The sequence below is a fragment of the Malania oleifera genome, chromosome 8, assembly GCF_029873635.1.
Source record: "Malania oleifera isolate guangnan ecotype guangnan chromosome 8, ASM2987363v1, whole genome shotgun sequence".
NCBI classification, from domain to species: domain Eukaryota; kingdom Viridiplantae; phylum Streptophyta; class Magnoliopsida; order Santalales; family Ximeniaceae; genus Malania; species Malania oleifera.
The window spans coordinates 17,383,315-17,398,308 of NC_080424.1; the positions used below are offsets into that span (position 1 = coordinate 17,383,315).

The following is a 14,994-nucleotide window of genomic DNA, read 5'->3' on the forward strand; positions in this document are numbered from 1 at the left end:
GACTTGGAAAATTAAAGAACTTGATTTGATGTGGGCAAGTTTGTTGGTGAAGCATTTTCAAGTTAGGCGAGAATCAATATGGTATTGGCCCAAGTTGAATATAGCATGATTGGATTATGTCTTTAACTCATGACTGATCAAACTATGCTACAAGGAATTTAACCAATCAAGACATTATTTGCCTGAAAAATAAAATGAAATAAAATAAATTTGAATACTCTTTAGGGTTGTGAAGGTAATTATTGGCATGCATCACCATTGGCCAAAATGGTCGAATCCTCATCCCTCATCCAACTAGTTATTATAATATTAGTGGCTAATTATTAATAAAATGAAATAAAATAAATTTGAACACTCTTTAGGGTTGAGAAGGTAATTATTGGCATGCATCACCATTGGCCAAAATACACACACACACACACACACACTTATTATATATTGGCTTTGCATCATAGGCTTTAAGTATAATGAGATCCCAACACCATGTGGCTGAGGTCCGACACTTGGATATAAGCGCACTTCAGGATTCACAATTACCCCCTTTTACAACCAATAATTGCCCACCAAAGATGTAACATGGAGGCTAATATAATCACATGGCACATAAAAAGTTGATGCAGATTAGAATAGGATCTGGCCCAAAGTTCATGATCGCGACCTTATGACATAAGATGCACTAACCCAATGACATAAATGTCACCTAGCCATCAAATCATTACTCAAAAGTGTCAGAAGGTCGGCCATAGGAATTAAACACAAGGTTGCCTAGCATAAAAAGGGTTGGCATAAGAGAGAACTTGCATGGTCTCACCAAACTAAGGTGTAGGATTCCGATTTGTGTGAAGCCTCCCGAAGGAAAGAAGTTGTTCGTCAAAGACACAATAAATGTCTAAATCAATATGACCCATTTATGTTAGGAAGTTATTTGAATTTTTGCTAATTTAGGATAGGATTATTGATCTGCAAGACTTGTGCAAGTTTGGAGGCTATTTGTAACATTAGAAATGACTTGGGATGGGTATAAATTGATGTTGATCTTGTAAATACATCTAAAACATTATTCAACCAGCCTAGTGCCAATACAACCACCATAGTGCCTAGCAAACTCATCTCTTTAATTATTTTCTATAATTCTATGATTCTAATTCCCTATTTTGCAAGGTGCTCTCCTTGTGCAAAATAACATCGATCCTTACACCTCTAACAAGGCAGTCATAGAATCTCAAACATACCACTTTACCATCTCCCCATAATCAATCACCACCTCACCACATTTAAAAGGTTTTTGTACATAAGCTGGACAGCCATTGGCCAAGAATTTTATTTTAAAGAAAAAAATTAATTTTTAGTGTCTCTACATCAAACACTATTGGAATCACATATTTACCCTAATATGATAATTTTCATATTTGATTACTAAAAAAAGTGAGAAATAAAATGAAATATTTTGTAAATTGATGAACAGGAAAAATTCTTTGATGAACAGGAAAAATTCTTTTCATTCTAAATAGGTTTTTACATAGAAAAAATACAATGAACAGTATATTCCTTTATTTCTTCCCCTTTACTTTTCTCAAAGAAATACTTAATCCGAACTGAGCATGAAGATTGCCAAACCAACATAGCAGAACATAAAAACAAATAGGTGATGACATACGCATTCCAGTAGAAGATCTTATGCAGGGGAGGAAAGAGAAAATAATACAGCATTAAAAATAGGACTTGTGAAGAAGGAAATGGATTGGACATGGAATCAGCAAAAGTTAGTACTGCTTGAAAGAGTTTGAGTTCCGAACCTCTGGGCGCCTTTGGGCAAGTAGCTGCTTTGTCCTTTCAAGAACACCAAAGAAAATTGAACCCCCAATGCCTATCCACAGTACTCTTGGCCCAATGCCCTGCAGCAGACAACAAGGATTGTCATCAAATTATACTTTTCTACGAGTCCTTTACAATCTACCTAAGAGGGGAGAAAAAAAACTCTACTAAATGTAGTGCATCCTATGTCAAATATATTCTAAATCTAGAGACCTCTCCTGCATCCCATGTCAAATATATAGTAGCAATTATACATTTTTCACTTGTGTGTCTATATATGCATACTCAAAGCATGCCACATTTTGGGGCACTCAATGTATTGCAATTACACTTGGTGTACCACAGTGTTCGATTCCTATTTCACAAACCAGAACACTCCATCAGATTCAAGGCAATATTACTTGTGCACAAATCAGCATACTGAGTTACAGTTCAATTACCCAAGCCAAGCGATTATGACAGGTTTTTATCTTCGATTTAGTCAAAGACACATTGATCTCGCTATCATTTCCCACAAGACATATCCACATGACACTTCTGCAAAAGTACATGAACAACTTTGTTTTTCCACAGTTTTAAGTAATACAAAAAAAGAAAAATGCTTCTTTATAATGCAGTAACGGGACATCATGCAATTGGTTTGTTCTTGTTCAAAACAACAGGAATTTAAAAGAATTCTTGTCCCAATTATTACCATTCATTGCCCTCAGCCTGAACAGCTCTGTTAGGTTAGTAATAATACGACCAAATAAATCTACTTGCCAACACTTTCATTATATCATTAAAATGGAACAAGAGCAAAGAAACGATAGTAAAAATGGCTACTTCACTTCTGCATCGAATTCTCGAGGAAGAAAAATATAACATGGATTGATCATACCTTCAAAAGAGCAGGAGTACCTTCTTCTCTTATTATAGTCCTAACACAATCAAAAATCCCTCTGTACTGGTTTGCTGATCCCTGCAAGGATTTAAAAGAAAAGACGCTCATTATGCCATCGGATCTGAATTGAACCATTAATCTAGTCATCACGTCAAAAGCGAAGAAGAAGCAGATGATCTGAACCTGAACCATCATTCTCGTCTTTATCACATCAAGAGGAGTTGTCATAGCTCCAGTTATTGCGCCTGCAGTATCAATGAGATTTGATTAAAGAAATTCAGACTAATGGAAGAAAAGGGTTTATTTGTTTTCTTTAAAACACACAAGTTCCCTATGGAATATGACTGCTCAACATAAAGACTGAAACCACTGCGGTTTTCTTTTTCCCATTGGAAAATGCAATAAGGGAGAGAGATGGGTCAATGCTATCAAAATGAGATAGCATATCCTAATAATTGTGATATTGCAAGCCTATTAAAAAAAAGAAAAAAAAAAGAAAAAGAAAGAATCACAACAGCCAGACAATTATCTGGAAACTGGTGCCAAAACATGAGGAAGGGAAGCCATTTTTTCTTCATTTGATCTTTAAAGACACAGAACTTCAAAGATGTGAAGAACTGTAACAAACAAAAAATTTAGATTTTTGTACTATCTTTAAGATATTAATGTGGAACTTCCAGTATTATTTCTGGGATTTGCATTTACCAAACATTTACTGAAGGCTATCGAGCCTAAGGTCCCCTGCTCACCAAAGGAATAACATCAGGAAAAAAGCTCATCAAGGTGATAGTGACACATTTATCTGAATGGTGCACTCTTATCAGACTATCCTTTGGCAAATGGTTTTCTGTATATCAGAGGAGACTCAGAAGAGTTGTCATTTTTCAAAAACTTGGGAGATCAAAAGGGTTCAGGTTCAAGAACTTTTTAAGTGTATAATCAACCTTTGCATTATAAAGATAATCTTGCTTCTGTATCACATGATAAGCATGATCATCAGACCTGCATCATGCATTTCAACTTCAACACACTTCATAATGGGGTTTCACAGATAAGATAAGCCATTGAAGGATTTAAGCACGAGTTTCATGATGTTTCTTGTGAAACAAACGTGACAGTGGTGTAAGTTTTTTGAAATTGCATCCAGTTTCTTTTGACGATTGCATAAACAATAATAAATGGAGCTCCATCACCGAATTTTGATGAGGATGGAAATTGCAAATATTCAAATAAAACAGCAACAGCCTAAAACAAAGCATAAAATAAAGGCACACTCAAAAGAAAAAATTTGTCTGCCATGTTACCAGCAAAAGCACCAATTATGGCATTCTCTGGATCATTCAGTTCCCTTTTCGCCTGCCCAAAGAACAAGAAAAACAGAGGGGGAGGGGGTTGGAAGTTAAAAGATAAAAAACCAATCAATCCTAAAAAATTTTATCCATGAAATTATGCACTCAATATTTAATCATCCATCACATAGAAACAGAATTTTTTTAAGGAAGAAAGATATAAAAGCTAGAGGATGAGATGTCATCTGACAATTAATGAAGTAGCGAAGGATGTAAGGAGGGGAGGGAGGGGTGTCTCATGAAAGTTGGATTTTGAGAAAAGCCTGCGACATGGCGAGTTGGAGCTTTTTGGACCATGTTATGGCTAAGAAGGGATTTGGAGGGACATGAGGAGAGGGATTAAAGGGTGCTTATCCTCAATAATGATATTCATCATAGTGAATCATCATCTGAGGGAGTGGTTTAAGGCTTCATGGGGGTTGAGACAAAAGAATCCCCTATCCTGTTATCTATTCAATCTTGTCGTTGAAGTGTTGAGTCATATGTTGAGACATGCTCAAGGCCTAAGTGATTTAGAGGCTTCAGGTTGGTAGGGAGGAGGTTGTAATTTTTCATCTTCAATTTGCTGATGATACCCTTCTTTTTCTTGAGGTCAATGTTGTCAGGTTCAATGTTATAACCTTAAAATGTTTGAGAAAATTTTGGGACTGAAGATAAACATGTCCGAGGGTGGGTTTACAGCCTTGCAGGTAAAAATATTGGCCGATTTAGAAGTTTTTGCTACCCTTAGGAGGGCATACCATGTTACACTGGCCTCTCACTTATTTGGTCTCCCTCTGGGTAAAAATCCTAACTCTGCTACTTTTTGGGAGCTGGTGGTGGTGAGAGTGGGTAGCAGATTGGAAGGTTGGAATAGGGGCGTATTTATCTTTAGAGACCGCATTACTCTCATCATTCTAATATTCCCATTTATTTTCTCCCCGTATTCCAGCAGTGTTGGCTGCTGCCCTAGAGAGGATTATGTGAATTTCATATGGTCTGAGTATCAGGGAAGAGAAGAGATCATCTTGCTAGTTAGGAGAAGGTTAGAAGACCTTAGTCTGGGAGTTGAGGGGACAGGAAATGGGGTGTTGGGCCTTGTGAACTTGTTCTCTAAAAACATGTTGCTAGTTGGTAGATGATCATGGAGATTCCCCTTTGAGGTTGATTCCTTATGGCACATGGTTATTATCAAAATAACACTTTATCTAAAAGCTTAAGCTATTAGGTTGTGGGCCAACAATATATATCAAGTCTTAAGATTCCCCAACATGTGCAGCTCGATTGCACATAGAGAGATGAACACACAATGAATAACACCCATATTGGGAACACAATAATTTTTTAGCAAACTTACATTAAAAGCAGGCAACAAGACTAGAACCTCAGACCTCTAGGCAACCATGACTTTGATACCATGTTAGAATACCACTTTACCTAAAAGCTTTAGTTGTTAGGTTGTGGGTCAACAATGCATATCAAGCCTTAACAGTTATTAAAAGCAAGTATAGGTTGCATAGGAATGATTGGGATACTAGGGTTTGTGGCAATGTTTCTAATGCTAGCCCTTGAAATCTATTTCTCTAGTTGCTCACTTCTCTTATTCTCTTATCGGCTATCAAGTTGGGAATGGGAATCATATTCAATTTTGGGAGGACTCTTGTATAATGCCTCTGTTAATAGTTACTTAGTCGTTCAGCATTATTATTAATTGTTAAGAGTTTGGTTTGTAATAAGTGTAAGTAAGGGTACTATAGTCATTCCTATTGTACTTAACATATCTTATAAATAGAGGGAGAGACCTATCATTGAGTTCAGGTCTTCCATTTTACCCAATTATTCAACATGGTATCAGAGCATGATTTTGAAACCAAAACCCTAAGTGTTACCACCCCCATCAAACCGAAGCCTGAAACCCAAAATCCGCTGCGTGTCTATCATCATAGAAGATTTTTCAGCGATACTATAACCCTAGAAATCAGCCAGCAGCAGCAGAAATTCAGACCAGTCGCTGGAATTTTCTAAGCAACACTGCTAGTTCAAGAGCATCAAATCCACTATAGATTTGTCAAAATCAACACCTTAGTCACCCACAGGCACTGCTGATCTGCCCCCTCTGAAATCCCACCTCCAGGCAGTGTCCCATGCACCCTCATGCGCCGGACGAAGGCTGCCAGGGCCAACCCCACATGCCGGCGTGTGGGGCCACTTTCAGGCATGGTTTGGACCTGAAATGATCCAGCAGTGATCCAATCTCTCTATTAACATGTTTTTGGAGTTTTTCGTGATGTTTTTTGCCCAAAGATCTCACTCTTTTTAATTGCTCAAGTGCAGCACCCAAGGAATGGTTGTTTGATGCTTCATGAAGCAGTTTATCAATGGTTATCGAGTTTATTGGGTCTGAAACAGTGGGATTTGCTATGTTTTTCGATTCAATGATCTAATTCCTTCCATATATCAAAATATCAAGCAGTTGAACGTGTCTTGCTCAAAGATTAACAGTCATTGGTGACCTTCTTGGAGCAGTGACAGTGCTCATAAGCTGTTTTTTGTAAGACTATGGCAGGGTTATATAAGTAGTTGGCAATTTCTCCATGGTAGTTTCCGTGGTTCACTTCTCCAATTGTTTCAATGCTGTGAGTTGTTTTCTTGGGGCTGTGTTTGAATTTCTTGGTGCTGTGGCAGTCTTGTACTGATTTATTTGTGACTTGTTCATGGTTGGTCACATTGCTCGTGGTTGTTCCGATTGTTCCAACAATTAATCTTATGGTCATAGGGCTCAATTCGTGAATGTTGGGATGGAGTTTGCACATCCCAAACGTATGGTTCCTTCGTTGATCACTTGTTTGAGTGGAATCGTGTACTGTGACTATATTAGAGGAGGAGTATTCAAGGTTTCTACAATATTAGTTGTCCCAACTAGCATATTCTCACATTGTGTCTTTTGCATAGAAACGTAATCCTACAGTCAGTATGTCATTTGGTATCCTTCCTACTAGTCCTTGGTTTATCGATTCTGCTGCCACTGACCATATAACAGGTGCAACCAACTTCTTTTATGATTTCTAGTATCCTAAAAATCAACCTCAATTTACCCTTGCTGATGGGTCCACTGTTATTGTTGAGGGGATAGGAACAGTAAATCCTACTTATTCCATCTCTCTTTCTTCTACTTTATACATTTCCTAAATCTCCTTTCAATCTCATGTCAGTTAGCAAGCTTACAAAGTCACAAAATTGTTCTGTCACATTCTTTCTTGAATCTGTTGTTATTCAGGATTTGAAGATGAGAAAGAAAATTGGCACAGGGCGTGAGGCTCGTGGACTTTACTACTTTGAGTCGCCTTCTCCACCCATTGTCTAAATAGTCACAGCCACACCACTTCAAATCCATTGTCACCTTGGTCATTTGTCCTTGGACAAGTTGAAATAGCCGGTTTCTACATTGAGTTTTGTGTCTAATATTGAGTGTGAGTCTTGTCAATTGGGCAAGCATCATCATGTTCCCTTTGCTTCCTGAGTCAACAAACCAGTGGTTAGTCCTTTCATGCTAGTCCATTCCAATATTTGGGGTCCTAGTCGTGTCACATCAAAGTTGGGGTTTCAGTACTTTGTTACATTTGTTGATGACTACTCTAGGATGACTTGGTTATATTCAATGAAAGACCATTTCGAGTTGTTTGATATCTTTTGTGCCTCTGTTCAGTATGACAGTCAAGATACTTCGTAGTGATAATGCTAAGGAATACTTCAATACCCAATTTAATACTTATATGACTAGCTTTAGTATGATCCATCAGCCCTCTTGAGCCCAAAATCCACAACAAAATAGCATTGTAGAGCAGAAAAACAGACGTATTCTCGAAGTCACTCATACCCTATTGTATCAAATGAATGTCCCCAAAGTTTTCTGAAGTGATGTTGTGCTCACAACGTGCTCCCTCATCAATAAAATGTCATCCTTTGTCCTAGGCAGAAAAATCCCATATTCAGTTATCTTCCCTAAAGCTCCTTTGTTCTCCCTTCCTCCTCGTATATTCGATTGTGTGTCCTTTGTTCATCGTTTAACTCCAAGAATGGATAAGTTGGATCCTCATGCTATCAAATGTATCTTTTTGGGCTATCCCTATACTCAAAAAGGATATCGATGTTATAGTCCTACTTTACATCGATTTTGACTCTCTAGATGTCACCTTCTTTGAGTCTACACCATATTACTTAGATTCCATGAGTTCTGTTGACAATAAAGAGTCTCTTTCTCTACCTTGCCTTCCAGATCCAAACCTAGCATCTATGCCCAATCCTCCTACATCTTCATCCAATTTGAGTCCTTCTCGTCCCCTGGATCATCCCAATTTGTAGGTATACACACGACGACTCAAAGGGGAAGTACCTCCTTCAGATTCGACGACTCTGCCTCTAGTCCCCTTGTTGAATGATCTTGTTTCCCATGATGTTGATCCTCCTATAGCTGTTCGAAAAGGGAAATGCACTTGTAGCCAACATCTGATCTCTAATTTTGTTTGTTATGATTTCTTGTCACCCTCTTATTATTGTTTTGCAAGTACTTTGCCTTCGGTTGCTCTTCCAAAATTTGTTTCTGAAGCCCTATCCCATTTTGGGTGGAGGACAGCAATGGTTGAATAGATGCGTGCACTAAATGATAATGATACTTGGGATTTGGTACCTCTTCCTCCTGATAAGTCTGTGATTGGTTGTCGCTGGGTGTACACTGTGAAAGTCAATCCCGATGGTTTTGCGGCTTGTTTGAAGGCTCGCCCCATGGCTAAGGGGTATACTCAAGTGTATGGTTTGGATTATTTAGACACATTCTCTCCGGTCGCTAAACTTGACTTAGTACGTTTGTTCATTTCTTTAGCCACCACTTGTCATTGGCCTCTACATTAGTCAGATGTGAAGAATGTTTTCCTACATGGTGATCTTCATGAGGAGGTATATATGGAGCAACCATCTAGGTTTGTTGCTCAGGTGGAGTCAAGCTTAGTATGTCGACTTAAGAAATCATCGTATGGATTAAAACAATCTCCAAGGGCATGGTTTGGCCATTTTAGTGTTGTAGTACTTGAGTTTGGCCTTCATTGGCGTGCAGTAGATCACTCTATTTTTTATTATCATACTCCATCTAGAAAAATTGCTTATTGTATATGTGGATGACGTTGTGATCACTGGTCATGATGATCAAGGCATCCAATACCTAAAGCTTTTCCTACAGAGTAAGTTTTAGACCAAGGTCTTGGGACCATTGAAGTACTTCTTGGGTATAGAAGTATCGAGATCTCATACAAGAACTGTATTATCACAGAGAAAGTATGTGTTTTATCTTTTAGATGAGACGAGAAAGTATGTTTTTTATCTTTTAGATGAGACGGGGTTGTTGGGATCCAAACTTATTGATATACCCATGGATCCTAATAGTAAGTTAGTGCCAGATATGGGTGATTTGTTGCCTAACCCAGGCCGGTATAGGAGACTTGTTGGAAAGTTGAATTATCTCATAGTCATCCTACCAAATATATCCTTTGCAACAACTGTTATGAGTCAGTTTCTTGATTCCCCGAGAACAAGACATTGGGATGCAATGATTCACATTTTGAGATATCTCAAAGGTTGACTCTGGAGAGGTCTTTTATAACAAGATCGGGGTCACACTCATATTCAGGGATATACAAATGCATATTGGGTTGGGTCACCTTCCGACCAAAGATCTAGAACTAGGTATTGTATCTTTATCGGTGGTAATTTGGTGTATCGGAAAAGTAAGAAAAAAATGGTGGTGGTCAGATCGAGTGTAGAGTTAGAATACAAGGCTATGGCGCACACTATATGTGAACTTGTTTGGCTGAAGAACATGTTGAAAAAGCTAGGTTTTTCACATTCTCAGTCTATGGAGTTGATATGTGATAATCGAGCTGCTATTCATATTGCCTCCAACCCTGTCTTCCATAAGCGGACAAAGCACATTGAAGTTGATTGTCATTTTATTCGAGAGAAACTTGTATAGAAGCTCATTACAACCACTCATGTGAAGTCTAGGTTTCAGCTTGTTGATTTGTTCACTAAAGCCTTGGGAGGTGCTCGTGTGAAATTCATTTGTAACAAGCTAGAAGCATATGATATATACGCTCCATCTTGAGGGGGAGTGTTAATAGTTATTTAGTCATTTAGAATTATTATTAATTGTTAGTAAGGGAATTATGATCATTCCTATTGTACTTGACATATATTATAAATAAAGGGAGAGACCTATTATTGAGTTTAGGTCTTTCATTTTACCCAATTATTTAACAGCCTTGATTAATGCTTTTTATTATTTTGAGGAGGCCTCTCTTAGTATTTTCAATCTTTTTTTTTTTAAATCTCAATGAAAGACAGGTTGATAATTTCATCATGTTGCTCAGCATGGGAGTCTTTTGTTCCTCAAACGAGAAGTGATAAGGATTTGGATTGGGTTTTCTTTTGGTTCTTTTTACACTAAATCTTTTCTTTCCTAGTTGTTGAAAATGCCGAGTCCTTATTTTCCCTTGAACCATTTGAATAGAAAACCTAAGGTTCCTCTCAAGATCCAGGGCTTTTAGTTGGGCATTGACTCTTAATAGGCTTAATAACAATTATTTTCTACAGGTGAAGCCTTATGAAGCCAAAAATCCATGTGTTTGAAGGCGAGAGATACAACAACCTCCATTGTCAAGTGGCTAGACTGCTAAGGGCTTATCTTTTCTCAGTTTTCAAGGAGATCTTGGTGTTGTCTTAAACTGTTGATGCTTTATTGTTTTTGTGGCCCAGAGGCTTCGGAAGGAGTAAAAGGGGAACAATTTATGGAGATGTGTGGTATTTTCCCTTTCTTGGACCATGTGGATTGGAAAGAACGCAAGGATTTTTAATGGCAAAATAAATCCCTTGCATCTTCTTTGGGATAGAATTGTTTTCTTGGCTTCATTTTGGGCTCATTTTTCAGGTTGCTCCAAGGGAATTTTGTTGTTGGATCTTTTGCAAGATTGGAAAGGGGCTCTGATGTAATTGTTTATGTTTTTTGCTTTAGATTTATTATGTATTTAGTAAGATATTTTATCCTCCTTTATTTGAAATTTTCTCTCCTTTCTATTAAATAATTTCTTTCTCTATCAAAAACAAAAAGAAAAAAACAAAAACACCTATGGAACTCCTCTTTGCATCATATGCTACCTCAATAGCAACCAAAACTACATCAAGAATCAATATATCCTTTATAAAAGCACCCTCTGACATTGTCACTGCATCACCTAAAACGTCACAAATCTCCTACACAACAACTTAGGCATCTTTATAATGACTAGTAACAAAGTAATTGGCCTCACCTTGGAAAACAGATTTTCCTTAGGAATAAAGGCAATAAAAGTTACACACTCCTTCCAACAATCCAAAAAAATCAAATTTCATTAATCATTTCCCCTGTTTCCCCCCCCCCCCCCCCCCTCTTAAAAAAAAGAAAAAAAATCCCTCTCTCAATCAAAGACATTGTTGTTTTTACCTCTTTTGCATCAAAAGGTCTCTCTAACCAAGCAGACATTTTCTGCTTAATGTGTTAAAAAAATCTCTCTCCATCTTAAAATTTTTTGTTTTGACCTCTTTCACATAAAAAAGGTCTCTCTAACCAAGCAGACATTTTCTTCTTAATATGTCTCCAATCAAGCCCTTATCATCGACGTATATGAACATGGTTTTAAACCAGCAACCAACCTGATGCTTCATTGGGTTGATCTGACCAGTTAAACCAATGGATTAAGCAGGTGGGTGAACCGTTGATATATATCAGTTAAAAAAGCATACAAGGATAATTGAGTACATATTTTGTTCAACAATAAGATCAAATTTGTAAAAGGGTGTACTGGTGACACCCTTTGATGCAGCATGCAAACAAGAGCTACTTTCGTTTCCTAATTTTTATTGTATATTCATTTCTTTTATTCAGGGTATTTTTATTTGGGTCTCATCTTCAAAATTCTAGGGCATTATTATTTAGGAAGCAAGATTCTAGGGTATTATCAATTAGGAAATTCATATTTTCGCTTAACTAGGTTTCTTAATTGCTTTCCTTATCTTCCAAGCATTACAAGTCTATAAAAGGCAAATGTATATTTTTTTTTTTTTAAAGTTGTTGGATGTTGGTCCTGCATCAAGATGCAACTGACATCAGACTAAACTCTAATCCAACACAATTGTCTTTCATTTTACCGGGTTTGTGATCTCAACAATCAGAGCAGAACCTTGAGCCACCATTGCTGCATTGGCTATGGCTGCTGTGATACCATCCCGCCATCATCACCACTGCCCAGTCAACTCTAAATCAAGCCATCACTGCACCCAAAAGCTCTATATTAAAGCTGTTGAAATATATTGTACTTACATGTCCTTGCTTATTCAAATTTGAATATATTTCATACAATTGAATTTTGATGACTCTAAAACAGAAATGTGTTCAATGTGCTTTAAAATTACATACTTGGATTATATTGATGTAAAAATGTGAAGTAACTGCAGGGTCAGGTCATGAGATGATTGATAATGTGTCTCATGCATGGCAGAATTTACATGCTGTCTCCGCTTGATTGTGAACAACAAACTGTTTTTTTGGTAAGTTTATGTAATTTATTCTGCAAATTTTTAAATGAACAGTAGGACACATCCTATGCTTATTCTCAATAGTTTACATGCCATCCCTACTTATTCTGAGTTGAACTATCATTCTCTTGAAAGTCAACTAATTAGATAGTATTCTAGATCTTTATATAGCTAGCTTGATTCTCATTTGGCAATTTCAAAATATCATTTGATTTATTTGATTCTCTTATCACTTAAATTGCTACATGTTTATCTTAAGGAAAGAGATTCAAAATTTTGAATTTGTAATTTTTTAGAAGAGAACTCTTTATAACTGAATTTTGCTTGTCTTCAAAATCAATGTGGGCATGTCTTACACACTCCCATTCACAATGACTCTTGTCTATGCTAAATGGAAACTATATTTGAAAGTCTAACCAATTTATTATTTGATTTTGAGATATTTGACTATTGTGGACTTTTGCAAGAGACACTTCGGCAAAGAGACGTTGGAAGCAAGTCTGTATATTTCCTATGTGCTGGAAATTCAAAGATACAATGACAATAGTACACAATTGTCTAATCTCTTGCTGCATCTTACGGACAAAAGGAGTTACCAAGTGAGAAAAATCTTTCCTACACTAAATAACAAAACCAAGCTATCACCCTGTGAAGTCTCATTCGTGTGCTTGGAGAAGAAATTTGAGCTTTAATTCTTTATTATCATACCATTCTTCTTAACAGGCTTGAAAGTAATATCTTTCACTAGTCAATTGAATTAACTGATTGACTTAATAAAAAGCCTGAGATATATGTTATTTTGATTTTAAATTCTTTTTCATATACCATGTTGATGTGATTAGATTACAGGATCCATGGACTGTTGTCTGAAATTGATTGGTGGCTTTGGTAGCTGAGTTTGAGTTGTAGACCCATTGTTATTTGGACAGTGTCTGTGTCTGTGTGCACGTATTGTAAGTTGGTTGGCATAGTGGATTACCTAAAGTGTTTGCTTGGGGAGCGGATGTAGGTCATGAGGACTGAAGCACTATAAAATTCAATATGTTTGTGTTTGGGAAATTTAATTTTGCTTCCGCACCTTACTCTTTAAAATTGTTAAAACACAATTTTATGAAGCACCCAATTCAGCCCCCCTCTTGGTTGCCTAACCAGGACAACACCCCCCCTCCCCCATCCACCCCACCCATAGACTAAAACTCAGTCCACCTTCTCTATCAATCTCATTCATCAACTGACTCTGTCAACTCAAACCCTTAATTGAAATCCAAACCATCTACATCAATCAAGCTTCAACCCTAAAACCTCAATTATCCCAACCTATTTAGACTGGCACATCCAACCATTAGTCCAGCCACAATAAAATCTCTAGCCAGCATGTTGCTGTCGCAACAAAACCATATTCCAAAAACTTCAACTCAAAAGAATGGAGCATTGATTGGTGCTAGAAGCTGCCATCATTATGGAGAATTTGTCACCAATGGCATCAAGATTTATAGAAACTTCAGCAACCCCATTGAGTTCTGATGTCTCCATCAACATGATCCTTGTCTTCATGACCTCATACCTGTGCCTTTCATGTCCTAACAGGTTCACAACCCCTGGTTATCGAAGAAGTGAAGGAAGGTGAAGGATTATTATTTATCCCATATCAAAACCAGCCTGACCAGCTTTTTACATTGTGCCTAGACCACCAAGTGGGAGAATCCTGTGAAAGTAGAGATCAGCTCCCCAATTTTGGAAATCTCAGCTAAGCTAGGAAAAAGTGGTGAAATACTCAGATTCTGAAGTCTCGGACAACCATGTTACTGAATTGGCCGAAAAGGTGGAGGCAGGATATAATGAAATGAAATTAAGCAGGGTTGTACAGTTGCACAAGATGAAAAATGTCACCAATTACCAGCTGTGTGCTATTAACAACCAGCTTCACACCATCATTCCAAGGTTAATTTCCATAGAAGCAAAAAGGGCCATGAATACTGGTAGTTCTGAACCTGTAGTTGATGTTAACCAAATGACTCATCCCACTAAAAATGTGCTATCATGTTCAATCTGCCAGAGTTCAATGGGAAGGTGAACCAGACTCTTTTAGATGGGATAATGCACATGGAAGACTAGTTTACTTACAGGGAGATGCCAGAACACCCAGTATGCTGTTTCCTGCTGTGGTTATGCCTCTTAATGGTCGCAACAGCCACGGTTAATTGCATTGGTCTATATTTGGGTGGTATCATGGACTGGGAACAGATGAAGACTCTCCTGACAGATGAGTGGATGGATTATTCCCATTAGTTATGAGCCAAAGATGTATCAAAAAATGTGTGACTTGTCCCTTAAAGATAATGACATGGA

General features: G+C 37.4%; 1 protein-coding gene across 5 annotated transcripts in view; it reads right to left on the bottom strand.

Annotated features, from left to right (window-relative positions):
• The window catches only part of LOC131162242 (S-adenosylmethionine carrier 1, chloroplastic/mitochondrial-like), a 61,948-nt gene that overhangs the window by 10,671 nt on the left and 36,283 nt on the right, over positions 1-14,994 (bottom strand). For 2 of the 5 annotated variants that reach the window (XR_009138731.1, XR_009138730.1), the window contains 5 exons: positions 4,003-4,054; positions 2,882-2,943; positions 2,696-2,776; positions 2,256-2,352; positions 2,060-2,170 (listed from right to left, as the gene is read on the bottom strand). Coding sequence is in view for 3 of the 5 variants with exons in the window: in XM_058118522.1 (XP_057974505.1) it covers positions 1,764-1,895; positions 2,696-2,776; positions 2,882-2,943; positions 4,003-4,054 (327 nt within the window). In the remaining 2 variants the exon portion in view is untranslated. Of the gene's footprint in view, positions 1-1,474; positions 1,896-2,059; positions 2,171-2,255; positions 2,353-2,695; positions 2,777-2,881; positions 2,944-4,002; positions 4,055-14,994 lie in introns of those variants that run through there. The other 3 variants (XM_058118521.1, XM_058118520.1, XM_058118522.1) reach the window with 2 other exon arrangements.